General features: G+C 44.2%; 1 protein-coding gene across 50 annotated transcripts in view; it reads left to right on the top strand.

Moving 5' to 3' along the window:
* DOCK9 (dedicator of cytokinesis 9) overlaps nt 1-27,836 on the top strand; it is a 298,290-nt gene that overhangs the window by 242,022 nt on the left and 28,432 nt on the right. For 29 of the 50 annotated variants that reach the window (XM_086330406.1, XM_086330405.1, XM_086330365.1 and 26 more), the window contains 11 exons: nt 3-118; nt 6,879-7,016; nt 7,138-7,320; nt 8,849-8,962; nt 9,083-9,298; nt 10,831-10,888; nt 12,418-12,524; nt 24,730-24,852; nt 25,502-25,615; nt 26,294-26,329; nt 27,184-27,330. In XM_086330406.1, coding sequence (XP_086186532.1) covers nt 3-118; nt 6,879-7,016; nt 7,138-7,320; nt 8,849-8,962; nt 9,083-9,298; nt 10,831-10,888; nt 12,418-12,524; nt 24,730-24,852; nt 25,502-25,615; nt 26,294-26,329; nt 27,184-27,330 — 1,352 coding nt within the window. The remainder of the gene's footprint in view (nt 1-2; nt 119-6,878; nt 7,017-7,137; nt 7,321-8,848; nt 8,963-9,082; nt 9,299-10,830; nt 10,889-12,417; nt 12,525-24,729; nt 24,853-25,501; nt 25,616-26,293; nt 26,330-27,183; nt 27,331-27,836) is intronic. The other 21 variants (XM_086330397.1, XM_086330392.1, XM_086330377.1 and 18 more) reach the window with 1 other exon arrangement.

Below are 27,836 nucleotides of genomic sequence, written 5' to 3'. Positions count from 1 at the left end.
AGGCTATGGCCACTCGGACGCTGACGTTCTCCACCAGTCGTTACTTGAAGCCAATATTGCTACTGAGGTGTGCCTGACGGCGCTGGACACCCTCTCTCTCTTCACACTGGCATTTAAGGTTTGTATTGAATAGCTGTTCATGGTCAGAGCCTTTCTGAAACTCATTTTTTGCTTATTTAGCTGAATCAGCAAGAACTTCTTAATGTTGCAGTTTTACTGCAGCAACTGCTTTTGCCCCTGTAAGGAAGCCATTAATCCTTAAATTCCTTTAGCGAAAGCATTCCACAATTAATGACCCCAATTCCCTGAAATATAGTACAGCTTAACTCTAAGCTGAGCGCCGAAAAATTGATGCTAATAGAACTGTGGTGTTGGAGAAGACTCTTGAGAGTCCCTTGGACTGCAAGGAGATCCAACCAGTCCATTCTAAAGGAGATCAGTCCTGGGCGTTCTTTGGAAGGAATGATGCTAAAGCTGAAATTCCAGTACTTTGGCCACCTCGTGCGAAGAGTTGACTCATTAGAAAAGACTCTGATGCTGGGAGGGATTGGGGGCAGGAGGAGAAGGGGACAACAGAGAATGAGATGGCTGGATGGCATCACTGACTCGATAGACATGAGTTTGAGTGAACTCCGGGAGTTGGTGATGGACAGGGAGGCCTGGCGTGTTGTGATTCATGGGGTCGCAAAGAGTCGGACATGACTGAGCGACTGAACTGAACTGAACTGGTCAGAGTGTGCTGCCTGCTTGCAACTGGTGGACACAGGCTTTGGCAAGGTTAACCCTTGGCCAGATGAAAGCATTTACCAGGAACGTGGCTTTGCTCTGCCTTCAAGGATGATAAATACAGGAGCCTAATCAGGCATTTCTGCCTTCACTGTCTTTAAACATATCCAAATGTGGTAGCAATTAAAATTAAATGTTTATATGTAGAGGTGTGTGCTCAGTTTTGTCCAATTCTTTGCTGTCCCATGGATTGTAGCCTGCTGGGCTCCTCTGCTCATGGTATTTTCCAGGCAAGAATACTGGAATGGGTTGCCATTTCCTACTCCAGAGGATCTCCCCCAACCCAGGGATCAAACCCACTTCTCCTGCATTAGCAGGTGGATTCTTGACCACCGAGCCACCTGGGCAGCCCATACGTAGAGGAGCAATACGTAAAAACACGTTCACATTTTCAATTTTTTTTATCTGTTACTAAGTTAAGTGATAGAAAACATTTCGGGCATAGAGAATAAAAAGTGGTCTTGGTCTTTAAGTTGTAGTGAGTCACATTCGCACAGGTAAAGACAGTCTCTTCAGCCACTCTCGTTTTTGGGGACCTACCCCTTCCCATTCTTGCTCAGTAACTGCTTAGGTTTTCAGGGAGACTGAGTTAGTATTAATATTCTCTGAATATGAAAACAGCATGTTTATTTGCAAGGCAATTTGGGAAATATACCCAAAGGCATTCTGTACTCATCTTGTCTTCTTGTGAAGCACATTCCGTTATTACACAGAGTAAAGATAGTTACTGGCCATCACATGGCTTTATTATAATTTACCATTGCTCTTAGCATTCTTGCTACCCATGTCCCCAGGAAGTGTCATCACTAGGAACCCCGCCGAGAGATGAGGAAATGGTGAATCCCTAGGATGAGGATGGGGGCAGCCGTGTCTTATGTGGAGCCTGACCCCAGCGGTTCTCGGTTGTGGGCCCCCAGCTGGCGGCAGCTGCAGGCCCTGAAGCTTTGTTAGAGGTGCAGGTTCTTGGGTCCTGCCTGACCGAATCCAACCCTGGGAGTGAGACGTAAACAGTACGGCTGAGGACCACTGCTGTACTAGAACCACATTTTGAGCCTCTTTCTGTTTTCTTTTGGAGATTTTTAAGTAACAGTTCTTATGTAAGTAGGCAGTGAAATTTGTAATATATTTGCCCCATGCATATGTATACATGCTAGCTGATAAGCTCAGATGCATCTGTAAGGTCAGAAGAGCAGTTGGGATGCTTTCTTCCTCTGTCTCCTGGGCCCCAGCGTGTAAATGAGCAGGAAGCCCCAGGGCTGCCCAGTAGGTGTGGTCTGGCCCCACAGACAGGTGAGCGCACACGCAGCACAGGTGTGGTCTGGGAGTGTCGTGAGGTCAGTGACGGTTTCCTTACTACTGCACAGCCTGCAGTGCATCCTCGGCCTCCTTTAAATCACCTGCTTCATATGAAAGAAGAGCCTTGGTCAAGGTTCCCAGGTCTCCAGTGTCTGACCACTGTTAAATTAACTAACAGGTTCTGACTCGAGAGAAACAACATCTGATGGTCTCTGATTGATGACTGATTGTGACGTTTGTTGGGGGACCATCTTTGAAAAAAATCACTTCATGTCTCCAGACCTAAGATAATCTCATTTGTAAGACTGAAAAAGTAGGATCTGCCTCCCAGGCTGTTGTAAGTTACAGCAAGATGACCCCTGGAAGGGCCGAGCACTCTGCTGATACAGACTGGGCTCCAGGACATGTGGGATCAGGCCGTTGTACAGAAACACTGTGGGCTTCAAGTCCCAGCCACACCGTTAGCCAGACGTTAGGCCTTGGGCAGGTCTCCTTGACATCTGTGGGCCCCGATTTCCTTCCCTAGAACATGCCAGTTATGCCTACTGTGTCGGGAATTGATATGAAGTACCCAGAAACATCTACCCTGTGTTTGGCACGCAGCAGGAGCTCAAATGTTGACTCTAGTTTAGCAGTAAGCACTTTCCGCTGTGCTCATGCCTTCCTGGTCCTCAAAGTAAAGGATCTGATTCCTCAGACACACAGGCAAGGTTGAATTTTTGGGCTGAGGTGGCCTCTATCAAGGTCTGTATGCCTGTCTGCAAAAATCTTTGTTTAAAGCTCAACACATATACACACCCATTAAAAAATGGGAAGATGGGCGAATCTTATGGCCTTAAAGGATGTCGTGGCAAGCAGTAGATTCGCAGTAGTACCCAGCCTAGGTCCACAAGGCCCACTGGTGTAGCAGGCCCTGGGATCTTCCTATGTATATATTTATTCAGCTGAAGCATCACGCAGAGCCTATCAGAAAAATTAAAGTATTACATTGAGTTAGCTGACATAATTGTTTGCAGATAGTCATCTTCGACAAATGGATCCCCATCATTACTGAGCCTCTTAAATGACCACATCTCATAAGTTGCCGAAGGCAATTAAGAAATCCCATTCTAAATGAGAGGAAATGTTTGAAAAGATTTAAGCCCTGAATCCCAGTTTATTATTATATTAGCTTCCTGCTGTTTACTGCCTTCTGTCTTCAGCGTCAGTCCTCACTATAGCCTAGCCCATAGAGCTTCTTCTCCCTTTTATAGGTGAGGACATTGAGGATGAGAAGTGACATGTCAAGCCCTTCTTCCCTGCTAAGTCAGTCGTGTGCATGGGGCAGAGGGGTGGAGGGGGAAAGGAACTAAGCTGGGTGAGTGTCGAGGTAGTTGAATGACCTCCCAGACAGAAAAAAGGAAATGAGCAAGCACCGACTAGATGCTGGCACTGTGTGGGCACTTTCACATGGGTTATCTAATTCATAAAAAGATGTGTTTTGTAAACCAGGGTAGTTATATGCAGAAAAATACACCACTTCTCTGGCTGTTTTAAAATGTCTGTTAATACAGTCCCAAACCAATGCTAGGAAGATCCCCTGGAAAAGGGCATGGCAACCTACTCCCGTATCCTTGTCTGGAGAATTCCGCAGACAGAGGAGCCTGGCAGGTTACAGTCCATGGGGTCACAGAGTCAGACACGACTGAGCAACTTTCACTTGCAAACCAATGATAACCTTTAAATAGTTGATAATACTTTCAATATACTTACAAATTTAATCCAAAAACGTATTTTAAGCAATTCCACATGGTGCCTTTTCTTGATTTGAGGTGCATGGTGGGAACCAGGTCGTGCTGAGAAGGATTGCGGTGCATGGCCAGGGTGGGGAGCACACAGACAGCAGGGGTCAGCTAGGGAGACTGGGGTCTGCTTTACACAGCCGTGAGCCTGGGGTTCAGGTTGTCTTGGCGACTGACGAGCCTCTGTAACAGAGACAGCTCTTCTCTAAACTAGATGTTTATAATCAGTGTTTAAACGAAAATAAAGCCATATGCCTAGGAAGAACGGAGCTGTCTTAAATAACACAGTTCCAGATATCTCATTTTGGTATTCAAGGTTTAAATTGTTCTCCTGTTCATGGCTCTTTAGAAATTCCTGATACTGCATGTTCGTTCTCTGAAAGGCCCATTTCTCTGAGGAGGCTGTGTGACAACAAACTTGAATCCACATCAGACAATTCCTGAGAACTGTTTGTAACCTCTACTCCACCTTATTGCTAGAAATGCGTCATGCCTTTCTTATTGTTCTAACATCTCGTCTAATTTTCTCAATGAAATTCTCCCATCTTCAGTAACATCTATAAGGAGATAAAGGTAGAAATGAGATCCTCCATTGTTATCTGTGGTTATTTATAAATGGAAAAATGAAGGTGATTTTTGTTTTGCCTCTTTTCCCCCCTTCTCTGGGTCTTTCTGAATGTTCAAAGATTTTTATGTTTAGTATCTGTTACTTTCTAATGAGAAAGAAAGAGACACACAAACAGAAGAAAATAGGAAGGTACCTGGTAAACTGGGGTGTATTCAGGATGAAAGGCCCTTCACCCCTTTAAATGAGCAGTTATGTATATCTTGGTGTGAGTTTTTACTCCGTTCTTCAAGCAACTTTTGCGATCAGAGCCCAGGAAGACTAAATCCTAAAAATGGGAAGCAAAAACCTTGACCAGAGGAGAGAGAAAGGAAGTTTAACTCCAGTGGTAAGAACTTGAAGACAGGCCAGTTCAGAACAAGACCAGAGGTCTTCTCCATTTTTGTACGAACCATCTCTCCCAGAAGAGTGCTGAGAAGATAAAAGCTCACATCCAGATTCACGCAAACCTTCCTCCAGCTGTAATGAGGAAGGGCTGCGGCTCCAGGGAAAAGCACTGCTCACAAACAGCAAACCGTGTAAGCAGTTCCCCAAACACTGAAAGCAGCCTCTTTTTTTGTTTGTTTTTTCTAGTTGGTGAACAGCTGCTCATGGTTGAGAATTACATCATATTCAGTTAATTAAGTCACATTTTCTGCTCATTAAATTGTTTCTCTTTCACACAATGGAATTCAATGCTGTATCTCAGTATTACATGATATAAAGATCACAGGATTCCAGGTGTCCACCAGCTGTGAATACACCTGTGAGTCACTGGACCTATAAAAACAAAACTTACTCCTTGAGTTAAACTTTTTCTCCAACAGTAAGATGAGGTGAATTTCAAAACTATTATTTCAGCTATAATTTGCTCTGCAACAGAACTGGCCAGACATAAGTCATTTCTGCTCATTTCACTGAATTATAAGATTGGTTTCAGGTACTGGCCTCTGGACTTTTTTTTTTTTTTTTTAATGACAATCATTTTTGCCTACTTTTGCAAAATGTACGCATTCTCCCAAAAGCACGCCTTTGTCTTGATGGGCCTGTCTGTATTTGAAGAGGCAGGTCTCCACTGTCACACACGTGTCATGGCTACATGCTGGTCTCTAGCTGGGCAACACGTCTGTCTACTGTACGTGTTCAACAATCTTTGGGCGTTTTAGCCAGCCAGGCTTCCGCGGTGTTGAATCAGTGTGGATTTGCTGCTGGTGGGAGGAAATCATGAAAAACAAAGAGAAGAAATTAGTGGTGGCCCTCTTGCCACTTACCGAACAAATCAGAGGGTGGATCAAATACTCCCTATGTGTGCTTAGCCGCTCAGTCATGTCCAACTGTTTGCAACCCCATAGACTGTAGCCTGCCAGGCTTCTTTGTCCATGGGGATTCTCCAGGCAAGAATAGTGGAGTGGGTTGCCATGCCCTACTCCAGGGGATCTTCCCAACCCAGGGATCAAACCCAGGTCTTCTGCACTGCAGGCAGACTCTTTACAGTCTGAGCCACCAGAGAAGCCCAGATACTTCTTATACTTGACCTCAAGTCTTCACAGCAGCTCAGTTTTAGGGTCACTGTTTCAGGGATGAAAAGGACCAGGCTTGGTTTACCTGCAAATCCATACACAGGAGTGTGTGCTAAGTCACTTCAGTCGTGTCCAATTCTTTGTGACCCCGTGGACCATAGCCTGCCAGGCTCCTCTCTCCATGTGATTCTCCAGACAAGACTACTGGAGTGTGTTGCCATGCCTTTCTCCAGGGTATCTTCCCACCCCAGGGATCGAACCCACGTCTTTTAAGTCTCCTGCTTTGGCAGGCAGGTTTTTTACCATTAGTGCCACCTGGAAAGCACACCTGAGAAACAGTGCCTGACCAAGGCCTGGGCGTTTTTGCCCTCACCAGACTGCCTGGTGGGTGACGCATGGCTTCCCAGAGTGCCTGAGAGCCTGCGGTGGGTGAGAAAACCCAGCCGTCACTGATAGGGTATCTGTTTCATAGACCTCACTTCAGTACTTTTCCAGCCCGTTCATTAGCCGATACCTGTAACGACTCTTCTCTGCTGGAACTGAGGTGTCACAAACCTTACCTCTGTATCAGTTGCTGGGCACAATAAAAATAAGTCAATAAATGAAGCCCGGTCAATACTGAGATACTGTGGTCCTTTAAACCATATCACCGTTTGCTGTCAACTTTTAAAATTAGTCCCTCTCTTAGTAATAAAAGCATAAATTTATTGATAAGCTTATTTGTCCTACAGGAGACTTCTGTGCTCTCCTAGAAGGTTTCTGGCAAGCTTGTTTAAATTATAAGTTGTCCTAGTACCTGGAAAATGTAACCTTTGAGGCTGGCAGTTATATGAAACCTGTTAGCGATGTCTGGCATGTCTCACTGACCAGGCTCTTCTCCTGTATTTTAAGAACCAGCTCCTGGCTGACCATGGACATAATCCCCTCATGAAGAAAGTTTTTGACGTCTACCTGTGTTTTCTTCAAAAACATCAGTCTGAAACGGCTTTAAAACACGTCTTCACCGCCTTAAGGTCACTGATCTATAAGGTACGTGGTCTCATCAGGGGAGGTCATCCTCGATTGTCACCTGTTCTCCTCTGTCCCCCCGGGGCTGAAGGGGGCGCTAACTAACCTCTCTGGGCCCATTTGCTTCCTCGTGTCCATCTAGTTTCCCTCGACGTTCTACGAGGGGAGAGCGGACATGTGTGCGGCCCTGTGCTACGAGACCCTCAAGTGCTGCAACTCCAAGCTGAGCTCCATCAGGACCGAGGCCTCCCAGCTGCTGTACTTCCTGATGCGGAACAACTTCGACTACACCGGCAAGAAGTCCTTTGTCCGGACCCACCTGCAGGTGCGTGCACTTTAGCTTTCAGGACACGTGTGCCTTGTGGAATTCTGCTTCCGCAGGAAGGCCGTGCATGTCGACGTTTACCAAGTTACCTCAGTGTGAGTTCTGAACGGTCTGGCAGCAAGACAGAAAGCTCAAATGTCACATTTACTGGTTTGGTTAATTTCCTCCTCCACGTTGTACGATTTGGGCCCAGGATGTGTCTCTGTTGGTAAATTGACATTTAAGTATTGAGTCAGTTCTGGACTGACTGAAATTAGGCTGAGTTAGGACGTAGAGAACCTATGAGAGGATTCCTCGCAGTAAACATCTCAGGTAAGACACAGAGAGCCCAAAGTAGTCCCTTTCTGTCGTCCATCTGTCGACACACCTCCCGTTTCTCCAGAGTTAAAATGCGCCAAATTCCCCGTCCTGTAAACTGCCTGACACTAGGGGCTCAGGTATTTCTGTAGACCCTCTTTTTCTACAAACACACAGGAGTGCCTTCTCTGTCTCTGTACTTATTCCTTTTTGAAAACAAGTATTTATCGTTTGCAAACTACATGCTAGGATTCCTGGGTGCCGGGAGCAAAGCAGGACCCTCTCCTGGCCCGGACAGGGTGTCGTCATCCCCGGAGGACAGGCGGACCGCGAGGCTTCTGTGCCATGTGCCCAGGGCCGTAACAGGAGAATTTCAGTGCACCAAGGAGCGGGCCAGGGGCTTCCTGGGGGGTTGAAAGATGAACAGGGGCTTGGGGGTGAGCATGTTCCAGGCCCTGGATGAGAAAGGGGCCAGCCAGGGAGCTGGAGAAGGTCCAGACAGTAGGGTTGAGAATGTGGAAGCATCATTGCATATTCAGGGGGATCACCTGGACTCCAGACTGAGAAAGGATCGGGAAGTCGAGGCCTGAGCTCGGAAGACCTTGGGGAAACCATGTCAAGTCTAGGCCAGAGAGGATGGAGTCCTGGGTCAAGGAGAGGTTAGAAAGAAAAGGAGACTGCGTTAACAGTACTTGGTGACAGTACTTAGTACTGGCTGTGGTGCAGGATGGGGGGACAGGTCACAGTTTAGTTGAGTAACTAGGTCAAGGCAGTGCTAATATAGACCCCCAAAAAACAGATTCCCCCATGCCATGGTTAATATGTACATGTTTTAATAATAAATGCAGAGGGTCATCCACTTTTGAATACTGAGCCCATATAAATCCAAGCCAAAACCAAAGAAGTAAATAATAAGGTCTCCATGTCTATTAGAGAAGGTGATCCGTAATTATCCAAGTGACATGGGCTCATATGCTTCTCATTCCTCTACACTTGCCTCGTCACCATTTTGCTATACAAACAAAAGACGCAAGGAGAGCAGAGGCACCTTCTGGAATAATTCTTGGAAGTGGGAGGGGAATACTCAGACACTGTTTCCCACACTGGGGCGACCCCTGCTCGCAGGCTTCCCATTGCCCCATCCCCATGCACACCGTGACCAAAGTCAGAGGCCGAGCCAGGGGCATCACGTGAAGGTGAATTGATTAGCTCACATTTGTGTGTCCCTCAGATTGTTATTTCAGTCAGCCAGCTGATAGCAGATGTTGTTGGCATCGGGGGAACCAGGTTCCAGCAGTCCTTGTCTATCATCAACAACTGCGCCAACAGTGACAGGCTCATCAAGGTAGGTGGCCCGGTGCCAATTTACTTTTTACCCCCCGAGACCCGGCCTTATCATCTGGGAAACACACGCAGACAGACAAATCACAGCTGAAAGCCTGTCTTCCCTCCACCCTTGTTCCAGCACACCACCTTCTCCTCGGACGTGAAGGACTTGACCAAAAGGATCCGCACAGTCCTGATGGCCACGGCACAGATGAAGGAGCACGAGGCTGACCCTGAGATGCTGGTGGACCTCCAGTACAGCCTGGCCAAGTCCTACGCCAGCACCCCCGAGCTCCGGAAGACGTGGCTGGACAGCATGGCTCGGATCCACGTGAAGAACGGGGACCTGTCGGAGGTAGCCCCACGCGCCTGTCTGTCCAGGCTTTTTGAGAAAACGAGTTATGCCCCACTCACTGAAAGAAGCTGATTATGAGAGAAACTTCCCAGTAATTCCAAGAAGCCAGCTAAAAGCATGTGATACTTCAGTGTTGGGCTCGGAGCTCCTTCATAGTCATTTAGCAGTTTTCCAGTTTGGAATATCGTAAGGGGCTTTCTCTGTCCCAGGAGCGTTGTTTGTGAGCTCTTAGAAGACACCCGTGCTCACACATGTGCCCGTTAGTGCAAATGCGTTCGGCTTCTGCATCAGAATCCTCTCCTGATCTAAAATGCAACTATTTTATGGTAAAGTGAGATTTTCCTGATACAGAAGTCAGCCGGGGCATGGCCTTTTCCTCTTCGAGGCAGTGGTTTTGTCTGTGAACGCAGCAGGGGTCAGAGCCGCCCCGGGTGCAGAGCCATGGTTCAGTGAGCGACAGCATGGCAGGTGTGGAGGTGGGGTGTGTGGACTTCGAGTAGACCGGCTCCCAGATCCAACATTGACTAATTCGGTGACACTGAGCCTGTTCTTAACCCTGCTGTGTCTCAGTGACATCATCTGTAAAATGGGGCAGTTAAGGACAATGATGGGCTGTAAGGCAGGTTCTCTTCATGTTCCCACAAAAACTCTGCTCAGGGTTCACACCCATGGCATTTAGGTATGATCAGGAGAACGACCAAAGAAATATGCTTTTACTTTTAAACATGCTAATTGCTTGAATTAGTGAAATTGTATCCTATATCTGAAAAGTGTATGTAGCAATTCTTACTTTTTGATTATTCAGAGTCCATTCTGTTTGATCAGAAGTTTAATCTAAAATATCCATTAGCCATAATAAAAATGAATTACGCACTTGTTAGTAGCAGTAATTTTTCTACCATTCTGATGAGAACCAGGGCTTAGGCATTAGAACCTTACAGTAGGTTCATTTCTAACAGCTATGTTTGATGTTTTATAAACCATGGCAATTCGGTTAAAAGAATTTATTTTTGTTTTTTCTTACATTTTAAAGGTGTTTATAATGTTATCCATTGGACATTACATTACTTTCATTTAGAATTCTATTTTTGGAAAAAATTTATAACTTCATTGTTTTTTAGGTTGACAGAAAAATATATTAGCCCCTGAAGTTTGAGCAGTTCTCTCTGAATATAGGAATGCACATGCCTCTTCTTCAAGGGATCGTCTTTTCCCTTTAAGAGAAATAATGCCAAAATCTTAGATATAGTAAGATAAAATGCTTTTTAAAAATCTTTTATCTTTAATAAAAGTTAAATAATTCTAGATAGAAATGGGCCTTACCAAGCTTGTTGCCATTCATCTGAATTCATAGTTTCATAATTTCAATTTGTATGAATTGTCCCACTTTTTTCTATAGGTAAGATGTCAGCCATTAGGAACACTAGCTGATGCCCTGAGATCTAACATAAGTACACACAGTCATTAGGTTTCTGATGGTGAGCTTTGTGCATTATAACAGGTGATTCTGAAGCATGTGTCTTTTACTATAGGCAGCAATGTGCTATGTCCATGTCACAGCCCTGGTGGCAGAATATCTCACACGGAAAGGTAAGAAATGATTCTGTGTTTTGTGAAACAATTGTAAAATTTTACAAAGCAGCAAAGACAAGCGAGAGCCATTCAGAAAGATTTGAGGTGGAGGCTGTGTGTGTGTGTGTGTGTGTGTACACTGTATTGTTGTGGTTTAGTCACTTAGTCATGTTCAACTCTTTGCAACTCCATGGAGCCTGCCAGGCTCCTCTGTCCATGGGATTTCCCAAGGAAGAATACTGGAGTGGGTTGCCATTTCCTTCTATACTTACTCATTGTTTTTTTTAATTCGCTGATGTGACATTTACTTGACTCGGTAGGCACCGCAAAAATGCAAAACAAAAGTAGGTGGCGTGTTGTCATATAACCTCTTGCTAATAACTCCATCTTGCAAAAACTAGTTAATGAGCTTTGCCTCTGGTCTTTGACTGGCTGGCCAGTCTCCAGCTGGAGAGATTTTATTTTCCCTGAAGGTAGTTCCCTGGAACTGTTTATCCATCACACGGCAGCTGTAGCAGGTCATCAGACAGCATTTTCTGGAGCACAGCCGGGTTGGCTCTGTCGTGCGAGGAGGCAGTGCGCAGGCTGGGACCTCGCCTCCCCGTGGAAGGGGCAGGTGGGAGTGTGCGCCGCCCCCTTGCGTGTGAGGGCTGGTTTCCACATCAGCAGGCTGTGAGTCCTCTCACGGCCCCTCTGGTCAAACACCCGTTGCTCATCTCCACTTCCCAATCGAGAACACGGGGCTTTCAGAAAAGCCGGCTGTGTTCCATGTGTACTGGGGCACAGCTGCGCCAGGTCTGGCTGAACCCTGCTCTGTGTAAGGAATAATGTCAAGCCACTGCGGCCGCCCGGTTACCTCTTGGCGGACCGCTTCCTGCAGCAGCAGGGCGAGTTCTCTCAGAGTTCTGGGTCACCCCCAGCGAAGGGGGTGACATGACAGCTGGAAAGAAACAGAGTTGTTTCTGAGCCTGTTTCTCTGACTGGCTTTGGCTCCTTCAGTTTTCTTGGTATCTGAGCATGGGTCATCTTATCAAACTATTGTTGTTACTGTATTTTGCTGTTAATTTGACTCAGTGCCTATTTCAATTTATTTAAGGATTACATACGTTTTAATAAAGGTGGGTGAAAAATGAAAAGGGATGAGAAAGGACTTCCTGGTGGTCCAGTGGCTAAGACTCTGTGCTCCCAAGGCAGGGGCCCCCGGGTTCGATCCCTGGGTCAGGAAGATCCCCTGGAGAAGGAAACGGCAACCTACTCCAGTGTCCATGTGCCGCAACTAAGACCCAGCACAGCCAAATAAATAAATAAATTTTTTAAATGGATGAGAAAAAGAAACAAATGGAGGACAGTGGGGGTCAAATACGAGGAAGCGAATGAAGGCAAGTGCCCGGTGGCCCCAAGGTTCCCTGTGGCAAAGCTGGCATGAGACATAAGATTTCTAGATTGGTTTTCATTCAGCCCAGAGACAAACCAGGGCAGGAAGCACCCTCACGGCTCATCCACCTTCAGCTGATAACTCCACCTGTCTCCTGCTCTCTCAATTCTAGGCATGTTTAGACAAGGATGCACAGCCTTCAGGGTCATCACCCCGAACATTGACGAGGAGGCCTCCATGATGGAAGACGTCGGCATGCAGGATGTCCACTTCAACGAGGTGAGGACCGCAGCCCATGGGAGCTCGGGTCACCGAGAGTCTCGGGTGCTGCCATTCCCCACCCCTGCCCCCAAACCAGGGTTTACTCTCTGCAGCCGCTGTGTACACACTTTGCTCTAACTAAGATAATTCTCCAGAACACGGGCACAAGCTCCTGCCAGGCCCCTTTCTTGGAACTCCTCCTCTCCTCTGGAGAGAGTTTGTTGTTGTTGTTGAGTCTCTCAGTCGTGTCCAGCTCTTTTGCAACCCCATGGTCTGTAGCCTGCCAGGCTCCTCATGGGATTTCCCAGGCAAGAATACTAGAGGAGGTTGCCATTTCCTTCTCCAAGGGATCTTCCTGACCCAGGGATTGAACCCACGAGTCCTGCATTGGCAGGCAGATCCTTTACCACTAAGCCACAAGGGAAGCCCAGAGAGTTTGCCAAGCCAGTTAGTAGTGATGTAAGACTGAGAGCTTAAACTCTCGTGGTAAAAGGTACACTGTTTTGAACCATAAGGTTTCTCATTCTTTTCAGCAATTAATTTCTCTGTTTTATGGGGTTTATTTGTTTATCTGTTTTAATCTGACTTTTCAATCAGTGTCCCCAGTCATGCAAGGCCACGAGAGGCCAGCCTGGGCTTGGGGGCAGAGCAGCCCCTGTCCACATCCTTGGATCCCTGCTTCTGCTTGAGTGCTGCCCCCAGGGCCTGCGCATCATGAGTAGATAAGACCACCCTGTCCCACCCCTCAGAGAGACCAAAACATTTGACTTTAGATCACTGTAGCAATTTCTGCAAGTTCCTTGCCAAAGCAGGGTCACCTTGCAGCCACTTCTCCGTGAGTAGACAGTTTTGAAATAAAGCTAGGTATCTGAAAAAAAGCCAGTTTTCTGCTACGTTCCCTGATTTCTTCTTCCATGAGTGTCTGCCAGAAGAGCTTTTCACGTGTGCCTGCCTCCCCTCAACTTTAAAGCAAAATGAAACAGTCGGGAGAAAGCTTTTTAATCATGCCCTTCTTTTAAGGAAAAATAAAGTGGTCTGTTTCTTCACGTGGAGAGAAAGAACAGAGAAAGGAGTAAACATCTTCTGCCTCTGTTGTAATTGTTTTTGATGACTGGAGGTCCTACTTAATATCAGGACTTTTGATCATGTTCATGCCAGTAAGCAGGGCCCATGAGCAAGCATCCTCCATGACACTGACCATCCATGAATCAGAAGCTCTTAAAGTGAGGCCCCGAGGCCCCTGGGGTCCCCAGTAACCTTTCAGGAAGTCTTTGAGGTCCTTCCTTTTCCACCTGTCTCCTTGAAGCTGGATTTTCTTTGTCTGCATCATCCAGAATAATATATTGAAGAGACTGAATGCAAAAGCAGAGGCCAGAATCTAGGCTTTTCCTATGAAGCCAGACATTAGAGTGGCAAAAATGTAGAACAGTGCCACTCTTAATTGTTTTTTAAAATTTTCCCATTAAAAACATTATTTTTGTTAACATGTAATCAGTTTATTATTATGAGTTTAAATTAATGCATAAATATTTTTACATTTCTTCAGTGTTCACTCCTAATATTGTAAATATTGAGAGATAACACCCATATACATAAAAGTTCTCACCTATTTTTAAAGAATTCTCCATGATTTTTATAATATATAAAAGGATCTTAAGCCTCAAAGGTTTAAGAACCACCATCAAAAATTCTGTGGTTTCAAATGACTCCCTAAATTAAAAAGTAACCATGAGAAAGAAAGATAATATATTGAGTGACTTTATATTTAAAAATTAATTTTAGCCAAAATACGTAAAGTTCTCTTAAGTATTCTGAAGGGGGGGGGGGAAAGCCAGTTGTTTACTACATGGTATTAACCATTCAACTGTCTCTCCACCTTGACATGCCTGGACCGATGATGGTTTTAAATTTTTCACTCTGACGTGTGAGCCTGACCCTCAGCAACAAGGCCCGCACGCTCTTGGCACTGAACTCTTCACTTCAAGGAGAGCTTGACTGGGTTTTTCCCTGAAAAGAAGCCTGAATGCATCGGCTCCCTGGAAGAACCACCCTTGTCCCTTGTCGCCCAGTCAGTTCTCTGGAGCACAGCACTTTTGTTTAGAATTCGCGATAAGGACAACAGCGATACCAAGAACAACTAAAGATTTGAAAGTTAAACAGTTGTGAATAACCTGTCCTCAGGGATGATAAAATGAAGTTCAGGATGGCTCATCAGATTAAGTCATAGGCTGGAAAGAGACTCAGGAGCAGAGCCTAGGCAGTAGCCTAGGGAGTGAGCCCCATGAAACCAAGGGCAGATTCATCGGGGAAATTTGTGAATGGCACCCACTCTGAATAATGACTAAACATGTGATGGGGAAAGCTTTATCAGCTCTTTTTCAGAATATAGATTTTCCACCCTGTCCTCAAAGCATAAAGCTGGTAAATCTTTAACAAGGTCCATAGTCCATAACGACCTGTCATGATTAGGATGCGACCTGGGGGGTTGTAAAGTCCCAAGCGAGCCCTGCACGTTAAGATGGAAAACAGCCAGCAGTGAAAAAATAGTGTGTACCAAAAGTCACAATGACGGAAATTGCCATGTAACCATTTTTTGCCCTGGCCCTCAAGAGGTTTCAAGAAAAAGGGAAAGTCGAATATCTCTGCCAGAGGAGTTTTGGGGAAAGCTGGTGGGAATGGGTGTGGAACAATAGCTTAATAAGAATCGTTGCCCTTGTAATCTGCATTGTTGGATACATATAAATGCCTAAGATGCTCTCCAATGTGATTTTAGAGACACGACCTAAAAATGTGCGATTCTCCTGGCAGGAGGCCTCAGATGAGCTTTCACTGGTAGCAGTCCGTCCTGCCTGACTCCGACCCAAAGAGCAGACTCCCTCCCAGCTGCTTTTGATTAAAGAGAAACAGCCCATTGCTGTTTGCATTTTGTCTTACAAACCAGAGCCTATGCAGATGGAAGCATTCTGTCTCCTGGGGTGTCTGAATTGCATACAACCCCGTGTCTCGAGACCCTCCCTCTTTATCCCATACAGTCAGAGTCCCAGAAGGAAACTGCACACGCAGCAATGGAAGCAGCTCTAACAAAGAGACTGTTTTCAGAAGTTTGGTCAAGGTTTAGGGGAACCAGCAAGGAACACTGCAGAACCCTGGAGGTGGGCAGCAGCTGGCCTGCCACCGTCCACCCGTGGGCTAAGGGCAGGGACAGAGAAACCACACAGAGAGGGTCCCCTGCCCGGGCTCAGTCCTGGCACGGGGGCAGGGAGGGAGGGAGGGACGGCCACCCCCCACTCCTCCTGCCCACCAGTCTCCTGCTGGCCTGGCACTGGCTGAGCCCAGCCAGCAGCCAGTGGACGAGGAGTCCAGCAGGCAGGCCAGCGGTCCTGGCGCGTTGGCCCCCACAGCACAGAGCAAGGGAGAAGCGGGACTAAGGGGGACTGCAGTGGGGAAATGGAAAATGCGGTCCACCCTGGTTACTCTCCCAGGTGCTACAATTGCTCTGTAAGCCCCCAAATCAACATGCGCTGAAGCGCTTTCGCAGTCATCTGGGGACCCGCACAGAGCCGCAACAAGTTTAGAGCCCACACGTTCCCAGATGAGGCCAAGCAAGTAACACTCTGCCTCCTTGTTTAGCTCCTGCTGTAAACAGGGGTCATAGCCCAGCCTCAGAGTGTGGAACTAAAATGCTGTCCGGTGTTCCTGAGCTCAGGATGTGCCTGACTTGTTGGACAAGCTCTGTTCAGACAGCAGTAACAGCACTTTTGGTCATGGGTTCAGCGTTAATCATACAGTAGCAGTATGTGCTAAATTAGCTGTCTTTAAACAGAAACACACAAAACAAGCTTATATACTAATCAATTGTCAAAATTTTATAACCCGAGCCTAACCCTATATTTCCCCGAGGAGTGGGGGTTCAGTGTTCACACATTCAGTGTTGGCGGTAACCTTATAGAACATGACCAGAGCGAATAATGAGGATCGACTGTTTGGCACACTCCAGTTTTGTTCCCCAGACCAATAACGGTCACTGTTCACAGAGTAAGCATGTGAGGTCAACCAGGCAGGTTACTGCTTTGTATTAGCCAAACGGTCTTTATTCAGAAACAACAAGCATAAAATGTTTACACCTACAGAACATCCCAAGAGAGAGTTATCAACACAACATCTTCTGTGGTTCCTCTGTTTCCATCTCATCCAAGCTCAGTGACTTTGTAACCCTGTAAGGGCTAAGGATCTACTTTTCTGTGACCGAGACTGCTCTTAGAACCATGAAAGCTATATAGTGTATCTTCATTTTCACAAGGATTCTCCAAGCCAGTAGCAGTAGGGAACGTGGCCCGCAGAACTTACCTGACTGCTCTCCCTCGACTCATACCAGGACATACTGCCCTGTTGCACGCTGCAAGGATTTCCTACGCTTCCTTGTGCTGGAGACACAGGTGGACGTGATGCAGCCGCTGCCCTTAGCACACGGCACAACTTCTGATGCTTTGTTGCCTTTGAGGAGAATCTAAACCTAAACCACAATCTGAACTGAAAGTCGTCTCAGCTGTCTGTGGCCTGGAAACGTCTAGCACCTACGTGTGTCGATTTGTTCCATAACTAGCTGTGTGCCATGTGCTGACCCGGGGCATATAAGAGGGGTGCCTGCCTCAGGAAGTTTCACCTGGTATGATAGTCCTCGAGCTTTAGCTTGCTTAAAACTTACTTAGATTCCTGTTACAAATCCAAATCCCCATCCCCACCCATCCCCAGATCCAGTTGGGTAAGTGTAGTGCCTGGGAATCTGTATTTTTAACAAGCATCCCAGGTGATTATTCTGATACAAGGGATTTTGAGCTATATCTTGAGAAAATGATAATACAGTGGAAATATGAATGATGCCATGATGTAGGCCATTGCCCAAGTCAGGTCACGTGCTGACAGTTATTCCCAAATGGTAGATAATCAAGACAGCTAGCGAAGGGAAGCTCCAATACTTTGGCCACCTGATGTGAAGAGCTGACTCACCGGAAAAGACCCTGATGCTGGGGAAGACTGAAGGCAGGAGGAGAAGGCACAAAGGATAAGATGGTTGGAATGGCATCACCAACTCAATGTACATGAGATTGAACAAACTCTGGGAGATAGTGAAGGACAGGGAAGCCTGGCATGCTACTGTCCATGAGGTCGCAAGGAGTCGGACACAACTGAGTGACTGAGCAACAACAACAAGCTTCATAGGAAAGGTTAAATTAAATCAGTCAACTGTAAGATGCAGCAAATATTATTTAACTGAAAAATTTTAAATCCCCTGCACATACATAGGCTCATAAGGCATTTTCAAGCATGCATGCACACACACCCACACACGAGCACCCATGCTCAGCGTTAGCCATTTCCAGAGACAGGTCCTCGCTGCCCTCAGGTGCCCACACCTAAAAACAACTGACTAGCTCCAGTTTAAACAGCTTCCTGAATGGCTCATGAGCTTAGTGTACAGAGACCTTTTTAAGACTAGTCTAATATCATAAAATGTGTACTTTCCAGATGCATAAAATTCATTAAGGTTTTTATCCTTCCCCCTGACCATTAATTACTTACAGTTCTTTGAGTGTATTGATAATTTAGGGAAAAAAAAAACTTGGCATTTAGATTTTAAACAAGGGGGGAAACTGTTAGACTTTCTGTATGACCGCTTTTCAAGGTCACTGCTGTCTGACCACTATCAGTATTAGTTCTGATTTTCAAGGGATTCCTGAGAATTCAAAGTAAATTAACACGTGGAATTTCTGTTGAGAAAATTGTTCATATATGCCCCAATGTTTAGTTACTATGAAGGCTTTGCTGTTATTACTCTTTGTAATTTTGTGTTGATATATGGTCTCTCAAACTTAGTTATCTGTGATTGCTGGTTATTTCAAAGAACCTAATGTACCAACTATAAACATCTAGTTGTAGAGTTGATATTCAGTTCGGTTCAGTCGCTCAGTCGTGTCCGACTCTTTGCGACCCCATGAACCGCAGCACGCCAGGCCTCCCTGTCCATCACCAACTCCCGGAGTCCACCCAAACCCATGTCCATTATTGAGTCAGTGATGCCATCCAACCATCTCATCCTCTGTTGTCCCCTTCTCCTCCTGCCCTCAATTTTTACCAGCATCAGGGGCTTTTCCAATGAGTCAGCTCTTCGCATCAGGTGGCCAAAGTATTGGAGTTTCAGCTTCAACATCAGTCCTTCCAATGAGCACCCAGCACTGATCTCCTTTCGATGGACTGGTTGGATCTCCTTGTAGTCCAAGGGATTCTCAAGAGTCTTCTCCAATACCACAGTTCAAAAGCATCAATTCTTCAGTGCTCAGCTTTCTTGATAGTCCAACTCTCATACATGACCACTGGAAAAATCATAGCCTTGACTAGACGGACCTTTGGTAACAAAGTAACGTCTCTGCTTTTTAATACGCTATCTAGGTTGGTCATAACTTTTCCTTCCAAGAAGTAAGTGTCTTTTAATTTCATGGCTGCAATCACCATCTGCAGTGATTTTGGAGCCCAGAAAAATAAAGTCTACCAAATTAAACTTTGATGCTCAGTAATCGATACTCTACCCTTATGAGAGAAGGACTAACCTTTTTAAAAATAAAAGTCATTTTTAGTTTATTATTAGGTAAAATCTATAACTACTCTGCTTTTTTATGGTATACGTTATCATTTTTACAATGTGATATTTAGACTGATAAAATATAAATCCTAAATGCCTCCTGATCAGAAGCAAAGATAAAATAATGTCCAGGAGCATATATAAGTTGATATGCACCATCAAATTGTGATACTTATTTCATAATTATTTACTAGGCTCTCTTCACTTTATCAAACATTCCTGTTTTCCAGCCATTCTGGGGCATTCCTCTGGTTGAATGGCAGATTTTTCCATAATGAAATGAATTGCCCATCATACTGATACGCTGCTTGAATTCAGATGTCCTTGTTATTAAACTTCCCATGTGTTTCTAGTTTGACAAATGAGTAAAAGTAGTATTCACATCTTAGTCTCACAGTTAGGAGCACTTGGCCCAGGAGATTACTTATAAGCTCTATTTGATATATATTTATGCTCTATTTGATATATATTTATTAAGTGACTAAATCTCAAACCATTTAAAATATACCTGAAAGGCTGCTATACACAAATACCTTAGGAGGCGAGACATAGCATCATTTTAGAATCAAGGTACATCTTCCTCATAGAATACTTCCTGGTTGGGGCAGTTTATCTATGTTTGTGTGCATTTTCATGTCTCATAAAAATTATCTCTATTCAACTATTAATTTATTTTTAACGTGGAAAGGTGCTTCCCTGGTAGGTGGTAAAGAATCCGCCTGCAATGTGGGAGACCTGGTTCAATCCCTGGGTTGGGAAGATCTCCTGGAGAAGAGAAAGGCTACCCACTCCAGTATTCTTGCCTGGAGAATCCCATGGACAGAGGAGCCTGAGGGGTTATGGTTCATGGAGTCGCAAAGAGTTAGACACTAAAACCCTGAGAGTGGCTATTTAACCAGGGTTTTTAATCGTTCCGCCTCCTCAGCCTCATCTCTTGGCACTGTCTGATTCAGATTTTATTCTCCAGCCCCTCAACCTACTTAAGAATTCCTCACAGATCACGCCGCCATCACGCCCGCGTCTCCACCTGTGCTGGCCCCTCTCCTGAAAGGTCTCCTCGCTTCCTGGCTATTCCCACCTTTCACCTTTACCCCGCTAACTCCTGATGGTTGTTAATACTGTCAGTTGTCCCTTTCAGCAACCTTCCATGCCCCTCCCTTCCCCTGTCACTGGATGGTTGCTGCTCCTCTCTGCATCCCTGGTTCCCTGGGCTTAGCCTTATCAGCACACTCACCACCATCTTTTACAATCTCTTTATGGGTCTGCGCAGAGACTCTGAGCTCCATGAGAGCAGGAAGCGCTCTCTTCGTTTGATTGATGGCCACCCCAGGACTCACCCAGAGACACACAGACTACTGTAAAGTCAGCAAGTGCCTGCTGCTCTCAGTTCAGAGTGCCACCCTTCTGACGTGCAGTTTGGCACATCTCTGAAATCACTGTGGGTTTTTTCTCTGTCCTCAGTATCTGAACATGTACGTCACATCTCTTCCATTTGGTGGTCATGAGTCTCTAGTCCATCAGTTCTAGCTGCTCTGAAGGATAACCCGTGAGTGTGTTTGGGGGCCTCCTCCTCAAAGCCAGTTTCATGTATACCACATCACCTGCTAAACTATCCCAACCTGCCTTCCATATTTGGTAAAAATCTACAGAGCCACTTTTATAAACTACAGAAACTACATTTTATTTATACAGACTCGTCTTATAAACCCAGTGTCAAGCACAATGCCTTGCACATAATAGATTCTTGGTAAAATGTGTAGGTGAATGAACGAAGAATCAAGTTAATGATGTGGTAGTGACTGTGCCTGGTTATAACATTTATAACTCTTTGAGAAGAATTTTCAGTTTTCTACGAGATTACATTAAAGTTACTCTAGAGTCTCACTGTGCTGCTGTAACTGCTGTAGTGTAGAATTAAGAATCTTTAGGTCTCTCTGATCCCATCCACAGTAAGTCGGGTGTCATCACTATATGTATTTACATCTACAGTGTGGACCGTATATAGTTTGAACAAAGCCCAGTAGTGAGAAAAGAAAGGGCCAAATGACTAGTCTGTAAGTTAAACCTGAGAATAGCTTTAAGATGGGTAATTTCCCATGCCTTTGTCTATTTCGTTATCAGAAGAATACCTTGGTTGTACAAAATTTCCTGATGGGAAATTGGGTCTTCTCAGAATTCATTCACCTCTGCCATAGTCCCACAGCATCAAGGAGAATGAAGATGCTCAGTAAATCCCCAGTGGTGATGTCTGTGATGTAAGATATGTAAAAATTGCAAGGCTTTGATACAGGAACTCAACTCATTTCCTTACAGCGAAGGACAGCTGTTAGTAATATTGTAAAAATGCAGACTGATTCACTCATCCAAGAAATTCTTGCCTACCAAATATGTATGTGGCACTGTGGGATATTACATTACTCAGTAGAAATAAGATTCATTTCAAAAATGAATACAAAGTAGAAGTGATGATTGAAATAAGAGAAGTTTGTTTAACTGGTCTGTTATTTACTTACAACATTGAGTTTTCAGAGCATTTTGATGAGTAAAATTTTATTTGATCCTTACAACTCCCAAATTAGATTAGATGTTTATTACATTTCCCAGTTTTATAAATATGGTGAAGTAAGTATATGGATACTGATATTATATAGATTCTATTTTTACGCTTTTCTTTTATGTAGCTTTTTATAATCAGAAGCATGAGAAGAATCCTAAAAGTTTGCCATGTTTAACCTGGATAGATTGTCCACTGGAAAAGATCTGAGACAAAACTAAGAGAAAACTGAGAGAGGCTTTGCATCTTCATAATACAGATACAGGATGAACAGATATGGTGTTAGGACCTTTACTGATGTTTTTCTTTGTAGCTGTTAGGATAATTACTACATATATCTGACTTTAGTGTTTGCACTTAATGAGACCCACAATAAAAGTATGAGACAACTGGTATACCTCTTTATAAGCTGGTACAGAGTTCAGTCACACAGATGAGCTTTATGATTTGTATGTTGTAAATATGACATAGGAGTTAAATGTCTTGTTTTAAAGATGGTTTATTTAAGTCAGATCATATTTTCTGGTGAATTGATTCGAAACTGCTTTTTAAATGTTTATTTTCTTTGGACCTATAAATCATAGCCATTAGGACTATAATGAAACATGAGGTTGGTAATGAAACACACAGGTCCTGCCATTCGTGTACAGAATAATAGGGAATACACACATGTTACAAGGCAACTATAAAAGCCTTGAAAATATATTAACAAACCTAATCCAGCAATAGACAAATAAGAGGAATACATTGTGACTAAGTAGGGTTTACCCTGACAATGCACCGTTGGTTCAGCCCTGGAAAGCCAATCAATATAATTCACCATATTAACAGAACAAATAAGGAAAATCATATGACCATCTCAATAGATGCAGAGAAAGCATTTGAAAAAATTCAATATCTACTCATGAGTTTGCAGGGGGTGGGGGAAACCTAGGAATAGAAAGGAACTTCTTCAAGAAAAAGATCATCTACAAAAAACCTACAGCTAACATCATACTTTATGGTGAAGGACTGAATACTTTCCACCTAAAACTGTGAACAAGACAAGAATATCTGCTTTTACCACTCCTGTTCAACACTGTGCTGCAGATTCTAGTCAGTGCAGTAAGAAAAGAAATAAAATCGCCTATGTTGACAGAAGATGTAATTGTCTTTTGTGACATAAGTAATCCAAAAGAATTTACAAGAGAAGTTACTAAAACTGAGTTTAGCAAGATCATAGGATAGAAGATCAGTATACGAAACTCAACCAGCCTTCTTCACACTTAGATACTTACACCATAGTCGCACCATGGTGTCAACAATCACTTTGTGTAATTCCTACAAACATATGCCGGGTGACTTTAAATCTTACTCAACAAAGGCTTTTACTACAAAAAAAAAAAAATCAAAATTTAAAAACAGTACTGTTTATAATAACATTAAAAACCTGGAAAAATTAGGTATAAATCTGTAGAGATTTGTATGCTGCTGCTGCCAAGTTGCTTCAGTTGTGTCCGACTCTGTGTGACCCCATAGACGGCAGCCCACCAGGCTCCCCCATCCCTGGGATTCTCCAGGCAAGAACACTGGAGCGGGTTGCCATTTCCTTCTCCAATGCATGAAAGTGAAAAGTGACAATGAAGTCGGTCAGTCGTGTCCGACTCCTAGCGACCCCATGGACTGCAGCCTACCAGGCTCCTCCGTCCATGGGATTTTCCAGGCAAGAGTACTGGAGTGGGTTGCCATTGCCTTCTCTGATTTGTATGCTAAAAACTACCAAACACTGATGAAAGAAATCAATGAAACCCTAAGTCAGCGGCGTGAGACTCAGTATTGTTGAGACATCAGTTCTTCCTAAATTGATTTATAGATTCAAAGCAATCCCAATCAAACTGCCACCTGAAGTTTTGGTAGAATTGACAAATGGGTTCTAAAATTTATATGAAAATCAAAGGAACCAGAATAGCCAAAACAATTTTTAAGAAGTTGGAAGAGCCATGCTACCCGATTTCAAGGTAAAGCAGAGGTTCTCAAACTGGGGATGGTTAGGAAATTTCACAGAGAGATTGAAGAAATCAACCTGAATGTCTAACAAAGTGATAAAAGATAGTCACTTTGAAGGAGGGAGGAGACCTCCACGCTGGCTACCATGGCAGACAGGCCCCTGGCTGGCCAGGGCAGGGATGCCACCAGCACCAGCCAGTCTACCTGCTGCCTCCCTATGTCCATTCTGCTGACAGCATCTGTCCCACATTCCAAATGGGTCCTGAAATTCACCCTGATTGGCCAATTTAGGTCACATGATAAAGCAATGACTGGCCAGGAAATAAATTCACGCTGGTTAGTTTAAACCTGAGCCACATGTCCAGCTCTTGAGTCGCAGATGGTGTTAGCTTCTTCTAAAGTTCAAGGACTTTAATGGAGGCAGGGTGACTGCCCAAATTCAGTAGGTAAGAATTTTGAAAGGAAAAGGATGTTGGTGAGGCAGGCACAGTGCCTCCCACACTCCATCACTAAATTCCTCTAAGATGTTTAAGTTGAAGTCATGCTGAGTGACTCTCCATGTCTCAGCATTGTCATTGTTCCTCAGAAAGGAAAAAAAAAATCTAAATCATATTTAGAAAATGAGAACTAAGAACAAAAACTGAGAGCCTGTGTGAAGCTATCAATTTCCATTTTTTTTCCCATGCAGTTAACTACTACCACAGTCATACAATGAGACCTTAATTTCTGTCTGTAAACATGACTGGAAAGTAGCTCATGGCAAAAATGAATGTAGAAGTTCGTATCTAAAAATATTACATATTTTGAGGGGCTTCCCTGGTGGTCCAGTGGTTAAGACTCTGCACTTCCACTGCAGGGGGCAAGGGTTCAATCCCTGGTCTAGGAAGTAAGATCCCAAATGCTCACGTGCAGCCAAAAAAGTTGAATAAAGTAAAATAATTTTTAAAAATATATTACGTATTTTGAAATCATCTTCACCATTTATGCGTTCTGCAAGGAGCGCAGTGTCGGTTTCCCTGTAACACTCTCTCCTTCTCTTTGATCAGGACGTGCTCACGGAGCTCCTGGAACAGTGTGCAGACGGGCTCTGGAAGGCTGAGCGCTACGAGCTGATCGCCGACATCTATAAGCTCATCATCCCCATCTACGAGAAGCGGAGGGACTTTGAGGTATCCAAGTGGTCTGTTTGTTAACTTTTTCAGAGGATGGGGGAGTGACACACATCCCCAGACATTCTTACATGCAGAGCACGCAAGCAGGCCACTTGAGCACGTGGTCTCTGCCCCTGCACGTGACCCTGGAGGCCATCACCCTCGGAGCCACGAGATACCACACCTCTACCCAGACCTCCAATCTTGAAGGACGGGGGTTGGGGATTCTGGCACTCCACTTGCATAAAGTTGCCAGGATCCTGACTTTTAAAATCCCCAGGTGCCTCTTCTCTTAGAACTCTCCCTTGCTCCACTGATAGGGGAAAAGAGTGACCCTTTGGCCTTTCTGGGCTGGGGATGCCGTCCAGTTTCTCATGCTAAGGAATGGAGTAGGAAAAGCAAAAACTACAAGCAGCATCAGAGGACTGAACTGACTCACTGCACTGGGAATCCGATGTGTTCTCAGTATGCCAGATGGCCCTTCGGGTTGGAAACCTAACACTTGGAAATGATCACTACCAGTTGTCCAGTCAAAACGCATTCTTGATTTTTTTTTTTTAACTCAAGTCCAAGGAGTTTTCACCTGCATGATCTCATTTCATTGTTAGTTTCACATCAGTTCTGCTAGCTGCAAATGGGAAGAAATGAGCTGTGTTCTTCCTTGCAGAGGCTGGCCCATCTATACGACACGCTGCACCGAGCCTACAGCAAGGTGACCGAGGTCATGCACTCCGGCCGCCGGCTCCTGGGCACGTACTTCCGAGTGGCCTTCTTCGGGCAGGTGAGCCTCCTCCCAGTCCTCTAGCGCATCCCCAGTCCTTTTTTGTTCTTGTTTAGACCCTATAAAGTGGTATTTTGTAAATTTCCCATTTTCTAGAAATTCTAATTTGATGAATTTGTCATGTTTACTATGGTTCTTATCTTCCTCAGTAGTAAACTTTCTGCTTTTTTTTTTTTTCTTTCTTCCTGTCTTTTCTTTATTACTTTCTTAAGGCAGCGGTAAGTTCTTCTCCCATAAGACATTCTTAGAGGCATCTTTGGTACCTCAGTGTGGTTTGCAAGTTTCCTTTTCAAGTCTGTATGTCTATCTGTCCAGTCATTACACACTCAAAAAAAAAAAACAGATTAACATTTTATTCCATTTACAGAAATAAATCACCTGTTCCCTTACACATCTATACTGCATGTTTTAAACCAAAATTAAGACTTTCTGGTTTCCTCTGTCCCTGTGCGTCTCTTTATCTTTTATAATATCTTTGCAAGTAGTTTACCGTTGTAATATTTCAGAAACCCTTTATAAAGAGGTTCATTTATATTTAACTGAAAGTTTAACCTCCAAGTCTCTAACATGATTAAATAGTATAAATTATAATACATGTATTTAGGGTGTGTGGTTTTCAATGAGCTTTATATAACCTTTGATTTATCCTGTTATTTATTGTCTTTTATAACTTTATAGCAATACCAGTTTACAGACAGTGAAACAGATGTGGAGGTAATTACAGTAAATGCTTAAAAAGCAAGTAATACAGTGAGTCACTGCATCTAAACTTCTGAGTTTGATGTGGGTGTTTTTTGTCTCATGTTAGCCTGCGTTTTTTTCTTTTATATACCGTGTTTTTTGCACCATTTTCTCTCTTTTATTTTAGAGGAGAGATATTTTTTTTAAAATTTATTTCAAATATTAACTCCAATTTGGGCTTTTTAGTTTTCAACCTTTTTCACTTCCCAAGCAATTTTCTAAGCCTTGTTGTATTCAGACCCGACTGGTGCTAAAACAGGTGATGACTGGCGATTATAAAAATATTTTGATATTATGCGACGTTCTTTCCTATTTTTCTCATCAGTGAAGCAAAATGGAATTTACACCAACTTTACATAACTTTTGCCAAACCTACTCTCCAGGCCAGAATGCTTCTGTTTATACTGTAAAATCCCGTGTAGATGGGAGAGGTCAGGAGAAGGGGTGTGTGTGCGTGTCTGAGGCCAGCCCATCGGCTGCTGAGACATGTCTTAGTGAGTTCTTCTGTTCCTTGGGAATGTGAAACAGGCTTGAGTGCCATCATTCGACTTCACCGAGAGAACACGGTCTTGAATCCCCAATTTCTCGTTCACTCAACACTTAATGACCACATTCTTGGATGAGTTTGCAGTTTCGTGTTTTTCCTTTATCTTCGCACCCAGACCTCACATTATTATCATTTTCCTTCCTATTTGGAAAGCCCGATTTTGTTTTTAGAATCACTCCCTTTTTTTGTTGTTGTTAACCCTTGTAACAAAAGACTCCTTCCCTGTGGTCAGCCTTGGGCTTGTGTCTGGGGGCAGCTCTAATTGTGCATTATGTCACAGGGGTTCTTTGAAGATGAAGATGGAAAGGAGTATATTTACAAGGAGCCCAAACTCACACCTCTGTCAGAAATTTCTCAGAGACTTCTCAAACTTTACTCAGATAAATTTGGTGCTGAAAACGTCAAGATGATACAAGATTCTGGCAAGGTATGGACCATGCTTGTAAATGTATCATAGCAATGTAATATTGTTTTTTCATGTTTGATTGATCATATATATTCATAAATGTGTGTCAAAAAAAGATGCAGGGAAAAGTTAAGAATGGTTGACTTTGAGTGACAAGTGTATTTTTTTTTCCCCTAATACCTTTCTGTGCTTCCCTGATATCCTTCATGAAGTAGTCCTTTATTTCATAACTTTAAACAGATATTCTTTTACAAAATAATTAATATCTGAAAGGACATACCATTTTTAGTCCAGCTATTTAGAAACTCCGTCGGAGTAGGGTCCTATGTTCTGTCTGTCGCTGCTCGTTTTCATTGCACTTAGCACAATGTCTGGGGACAGACAGAGGGATGAGCAGACAGACAGACCAAGGAAGGAACTAACTAGCCAGCACATCTGTAGGAATGAGATTTATTTTCTCCTTCGAGAGGCTATCCTCTGCTGAGTCGCCCTCACACGAGGACCATTTCTGAACCTCCACACTTTCC

This window comes from Bos grunniens, chromosome 12 (assembly GCF_055505025.1).
Source record: "Bos grunniens cultivar Pamir isolate PY7600 chromosome 12, Bosgru_T2T1.0, whole genome shotgun sequence".
NCBI lineage: Eukaryota > Metazoa > Chordata > Mammalia > Artiodactyla > Bovidae > Bos > Bos grunniens.
The sequence above is the reverse complement of the archived record's forward strand: the minus strand, read 5'-3'. Positions and strand labels throughout refer to the sequence as shown.